The 6,452-nt window shown below is 45.5% G+C and overlaps 1 protein-coding gene across 1 annotated transcript in view; it reads left to right on the top strand.

Annotated features, from left to right (window-relative positions):
• BICRAL (BRD4 interacting chromatin remodeling complex associated protein like) overlaps positions 1-6,225 on the top strand; it is a 73,070-nt gene extending 66,845 nt beyond the window's left edge. Inside the window, exon 12 of the mRNA XM_040643489.1 lies at positions 2,330-6,225. Coding sequence (XP_040499423.1) covers positions 2,330-3,117 — 788 coding nt within the window. The 3' untranslated portion in view covers positions 3,118-6,225. The remainder of the gene's footprint in view (positions 1-2,329) is intronic.
• Positions 6,226-6,452: the final 227 nt, after the last annotated feature.

Here is a 6,452-nt window from a genome sequence, read left to right on the forward strand (position 1 = left end):
ACTTCTCCCTATGTCCCTTCTCCCACTCGTGCTCTCTCTCTCAAATAAATAAATAAAATCTTTTAAAAAATAAATAAATAAATAAGTGAATTAAAATGAGCCCTCCTGTGAGCACCTGGGTAGCTCAGTTGATTAAGTGTCCAACTCCTGGTTTTGGCGTAGGTCACAATCTCAGGGTGGTTAGATCGAGCCCCAAGTAGGGCTCCCACACTCAGCAGGGAGTCTGCTTGAAGATTTTCTCCCTCTGCTTCTCCCCCCACTTGCTCGATCGCTATCTTCCTCAAATAAATAAATCTTTCAAAAATAAAAATAGGGGTGCTTGGGTGGCTCGGTCAGTTGAGCGTCTGCCTTCGGCTCAGGTCATGATCCTGGGGTCCTGGGATTGAGTTCCGCATGGGGCTCCCTGCTTAGTGGGGCGTCTGCTTCTCCCTCTGACCCTCCCCCTGCTCATGCTCTCTCTCTCTCTCTCTCAAATAAATAAATAAAAAGCTTTAAAAAAAAAGTCCTCCTTGGGACGCCTGGGTGGCTCAGTCAGTTGAGCGTCTGTCTTCAGCTCAGGTCATGACCCCAGGGTCCTGGGATCGAGTCCCACGTCGGGCTCCCTGCTCAGCGGGGAGCCTGCTTCTCCCTCTGCCTGTCATTCTCCCTGCTTGTGCTCTCTCTCTCTCTGACAAATAACTAAAAAAAACTTCGAAAAAAAATCCTCCTTACTTTTTTCTGGCCTCTAAAATTTTTTAAATCAAATAACAGTATAACAATTCATGGAGTATAAATCTTACCCATACTTGCACCATCCTATAAAAGAAAAGTTCTTATTTCTCCCAGTTTTCTTCCGGTTCTGATTCCATTTGCATACATCATTTATGTATAGTTATAATCATATGCTAGATATGATTTTGTTATTCTGATTTTCTTCCATTTAACACGTCTGAAGTTCTTATCATTTGCTAGAGTCTTAAATAATATTTCATCAATTTTTAATACATTAATTAACCATTCCCCTACTGTTGTACTATTATTTTCCAGTGGCTTTATTTCCATTCCCCTAACTTCTTTTCTGATTCTTAAATATCAAGATTCTGCCTTACGTTTGGTGTGGCTCATGAAATCCCTAAAGAGAATAAATGATCCTTACACTTAGTCAAAAGGGAGAGTCTGAAAGAAATGCTATGTAGACAGGAGAATCCTCAATCTTTCCAAAAAGGAAGAGAATGATGGAGGATATATTTCTGTCCTTTTTTCCTAGAACCGGCCATCTCCTATTGCCTTATCTTGAATTGGGCTTATGGATAAACCCTCCCACTTTGTCACCGCTCCGCAGACACGAGTGTCCCGAGGACACGGATGTGCTCCATCCCCCGTGTATTTGCCTACACAGCCTGTGTTTGTTGAATGGAGTCTTCTTTTTAGATGTCAAGGCTGTGTCCCCTACATCTCACATTTTGTGATTTGGCGAAGAAATTGACATTTTGGCTTTACAGATGTCATCAGAGCCCTGTTTCACCTTTTCTGCCCTTCTGTGACAGCGGGCTGCCTCTGTGCCCTCAACCTCCCAGATCCTCCTAACATTTCTCTTGCATCCTGGGCCCCTCAAGCCTGGTGCCGGGCAGTGCTCACTCACAGACCTGGTCAATCCACACGCCATTGTCCTTCCAGGCAGATACCATTTCGAATGCGTGTTGACCATTTGTTTGTTGCTCCTGGCAAAGTGCAGCTTTATAAAGCCTGGTCCCTTCACACATGTCTACAGGGACCGAAGTGCCATCACCCAAAGACAAGCTGTTTTGTCCACTCCCGCCCCCACCCTAAAGCCTCATTCCAGGGCCCTCTGCTCCAAGGGAGAACCCAAGCTGATACTAGCGTCGAATTTCTGTTTTCAGACTGTTTCAAAGCAGCCATTAATAAAAAACTAGCTAAAGAGAACACTAAGAGGGGCCTCTGGCTGGCCTAGTTGATAGCGCATGCGACTCTTGATCTCAAGGTTGTGGGTTCAAGCCCCAGGTTGGGTGGAGCGATTACCTAAATAAATAAGTAAATAAACTTTAAAAAAAGAGAACACTAAGAGATCAAGACAAGTAGAGCTTTTTGCCCACCCTGGTTTCCCATTTGTCACCAAGCAGCTACCTTTTCAAACAGGTTTGACTTTCTTGTCTGGAAGCCACGGCTGCTGTTACGGGAAGGCCCCTCGAGTGTCGCGCCCCTGCACGTTCGTAGACACGCAAGACTGGCTCACGGGGCTGGGCTGGGCTTGCACCTGACCCACCGGGGGGTCTGCTGCAGTGTCCTTCCTCTCGCGTTCACTCAGTGTTCTTTTTGTTCCCATTTCCAGAGGGTTTTCAGGCTGATTTCTGTTGTTCCTTCCAACTTGATAAAGCTGCTCACGAGACGCAGTTTGGCCGCAGTGACCAGCACGGCAGTAAAGCAGCCAGCTCTCTACACCTGACGGCCAAGGCCCAGAGCCGAGACCGAGCCAAACCAGGCCTGGCAGAACCAACGAATCATGACCAGTTTCATCTAGTGCCTAATCACATCGTGGTCTCCGCAGAAGGAAACATTTCTAAAAAAACTGAATGCCTCGGCAGAGCACTGAAATTTGACAAGGCGGGCTTAGCTCAGTACCGGAGCGCATCCGAAGAGAAGAGCAGCCGGAGAGAGTCCGTGAAGGCCGGCGAGTGCTCCCCCGGCCCCGAAGGGCACCGGAAAACCTCATCCCGAGGGGATCATGGTACTGAGAGCAAACTCTCCAGTATCGTAGTAGATTCTCACTTGGAGATGACGTGTAACAATTCCTTCCAGGACAAAACTCTGAGGAATTCTCCAAAGAATGAAGTTTTACACAGAGACATCATGAAAGGGTCGGGCGAGCCCCAGCCAGATCTGCAGCTCACTAAGAGTTTAGAAACAACGTTTAAGAACATCTTGGAACTTAAAAGGGCCGGGCGGCAGCCCCAGAGTGACCCCACGGTTAGCGGCTCTGTTGAGTTAGACTTCCCCAACTTTTCTCCAATGGCTTCGCAGGAAAACTGCCTGGAAAAGTTCATCCCGGACCACAGCGAAGGCATTGTAGAAACTGACTCCATTTTAGAAGCAGCTGTAAATAGTATCCTAGAGTGTTAATAGCAGCAGCCCTTCCCCACCCCGCCCCGAAACCCCGCCCCGGACAAGTTACATTCTTTCCTGGCAAAAGCAAATGGAAGTGGTCTCCTGTCTCCAGCCTGCTGGATCTTTCATCACAGGTTGTTCTTTCTGATCTCGATCCCATTCTTTGTTTCAGAGCAATACTCGTCGTGGTTACAGGGAGATCCTTTCGCGAAACGATTCCTTGTTAGAAAGCAGTCTGATAGGCCCGACACATTTCAAGTGTTAGGAAAGTGCTTATAGTCATTTCTGTGTTTGTTTACTTGTTTTAATTTAAAACAAAACACCGTATAACTCGCTGAGATCACAGTACACTTGGCCCTGGGTAAAATTCTGACAATCATAAGTCATTTGAAAAGAACAGACTTATTAAAGAAAATCAAACAGGACTGATAGAAGCTACTTTTTAAAGAATATCCCAGTGCATCTCCAGATTTTGCTGTTTGGGGTTTGTTGTCGTGGTCGTTGGGAGGGCGGACCGCCGGGTCGCGCCCCCTCAGCCTTCTCTGAGCGGTGAGTTGCCGGCTGCTCTACCAGGGATGCCACAGCCCCCGGAAGCAGCCGGTAGCGCACAAACAGGGCATTTGTAGGGTTTCCTTGCTCATCGTTCAAGTTCAAGTGCTTTTCTGATGCTCCCGGAGCAAAGCCTCATGCTTTTCAGCCGATGCGCGTTGAGTTTCATCTAGGGAATGCTCTGTTCTTAGTTGCAACAGCATGGCTTGAGATCATTTCACCAGGCCAAATAAAGGAAAACGGAAACCAGTTAAGTGGCACAGTGTACAGGGGAGGCCGGGATAGATAGAGCCTTGAGGAATATAATATGTATATATGTAAAAGCATATATATGTGAACTATTGAGGAAAAAAAAAAAAACAAGCGTTTTGCATTTTCTAATTGGATATAGTCAACATATGCTGTATGTTTTTGTTTGTTGCTGGGTTTCCTTTCATTTAATCTCTCCACCCCCTCTCCCACAAATAGCCAAGCGTCCAAAGCACTTTCGTTTGAAAACTATGTTGTAATTTTTCAGTTTAAACTTTAAGGGGACTTTGGCCTTGTTTTTGCTTCTTGTCTGAGAACAGTAGTCACCCCCCCGCCCCGGCAGCAATCATTACCAAAACACAGACAAACCAAAGTAACCAGCCAGCCCCCCCACTGAAAGAAAAGATCTGAGACACGGGATTCCCACTTGAGAGCCAAAGGACATTGCCCTGTCGTGGTCTGTGTGCGGCCCGTGTTCGTATTAGTGAACATGACTTATTGCTTTATTTATTTATATTTCTTTTCAGGGAGATTTCCCCGGTTTCCTTCCTTGTGTTCCTGCCCCAGGCCATCCCATCTCTGCTCTTCCCTTCATCCTCGGTGTCATTATGACCAGCCAGTCTCTCCCATCATTGGGAAGGCGACATAACGGTGTTTCATACCCGCCCTCCCCCACATGTGCCTGCATGTACCTGAGCTGTTCAGATCCCGAGGCCACTCTGGTGACAGCATGGACACACCCACTCTTCCTCCCCTGTGTGCGCACTCTCTCATTTATTCTGATCTCTCTGGCTTTAGAGGTGCGCCCACTCGTCTCCACTCCCACACGGTGCCAGCATCTGTTTCTGGCTGTTGCCAGAACGGGGATGGACCCCCATTGTCATCATGTTGGGCGCTTCTTCTCCAGATTGGCCTGTGATGGAAAGGAAGGCTTCTGGTTATTCAAAACACGGCAACAGAAGACCCAGTCTCTCCCTGTCCCTCTCTGTCCCCACACTGCCTTCAAAGGAGCCCCTTCAGACAGCCAGTCTTCATAAAAGCAAAGTACCTTCTCCCCAGCCCCAGCCCCACCCCGGCCAATAGAACTTGGAAAATCTGGGCCATTTTAGGGTTCCCATTTTTTCCTTATTTGTGCCAATGTCCAAGTTGCAGATTTCCCCTTTTCCCTGTATTGTAACATATTAGAAGATAAGTTGGTATTGCCAGTTGGAACTTTCTGTTTGGGCAGCCCTGGGGTAACACCCTGCCCTGAACCCTGTGATTTCATAGGCTCTTCTCTTAGGACTCATGCTTCCCTCATTCCTAGCAAGACTTAAAAATGGCCCCTCCTAATCAAATTCTTCTCATTGTGGAACTCTCTACCCGGAAGCCTTCATGTAGGCTACTTAATGGGTTACATTAATTACTGCCAATCAGTGGAATTCTTAAGAAAAAGATAAACTTCATGTACATTTGTCACCTCCCTTTCTTCCCTGTCCTGCCCTGCTACCCCAACCCCGCCTTTCTAAGCACCATCTCAAAGGGTCTTTTCAGCCCTGACACTTGTCTAGCAAACTGAGAGCCTAATTTACCAAAATGAAACTTGTAAATTCTTGTGTCTTTGTATGTAAGTTTACTTTCTATGGAGGAAAGATTCTAGATAATGACAAATGAAGATTACGAAATGTATTTTACTCCTGTGATTAGGTTAAGCGCACATGGGTCCTAACTCGCATGTCGAGCCCCCTCTGGCGAAGGGTAAGAGAGCTCCACCTCGGACGGCCAACTTTCAGTTGTTCAGGTTCATTAGTCAAGGTTAAGTTTTAGAACTACTTGTACTCAGTAACAAAAATCATTTACTTCCCTTTTTTTTTTCCGTTGTTGTTGTGAAAAAGTGTGTATTTGTTATTAAGCATTTGATTTTCTGTGTCCTTAAGTACTGCCTAAAGATAAAGCAAATTTTAAACTGGCAATTACGAAAAAGAACTATTTTAGCTCTGAAGAATTGAGTAGATTTTGTTAGATTAGGGAGGCCTTACAGACTGACTTGACTTACAGAGGACGCGTCACTCACTGTCAGCGTGGTGTGGGCTTTATTTGCTTAAATACCTTCATTTGTATAGTACGTCTCACTTGAAATTGCTTTGTATACATTTTGTAAAAATATTTATAAAATGTTTTGTAAAAAAAAGTATAACAAATTGCAGTTTATTTTGTTATGTTGGATAAATACTGTTAAAAGAAACCAGTCAGTAATTATATTGTTAATCCATGGTTAGGAAATGTTTAGTTGGAGATTACGAAATGAAACAACCATTGCAATACAGCCAAAGATTTGGGAAAATGTGCAACTGTGATTGTCTTGATTTTGCAAATAGGAATGGCTCTTTCCCCAGAAGAAAAGGGTAAGTAAGTGTTCAGTGGGAGTTCAACCGAAATAGATTTACCATCCCAAACAGGAGACGAACTAGTGAGGGAATAGGATTGTAATTGATCGGCCTTTCCAAATGATTTCAAATTCAACAGGGTGGGTCGGTGAGAAAGTTTAGTCGCGTCCGTCTCCGGCCTCCATC

This window comes from Ursus maritimus, unplaced genomic scaffold, assembly GCF_017311325.1.
Source record: "Ursus maritimus isolate PB19 unplaced genomic scaffold, ASM1731132v1 scaffold_29, whole genome shotgun sequence".
NCBI lineage: Eukaryota > Metazoa > Chordata > Mammalia > Carnivora > Ursidae > Ursus > Ursus maritimus.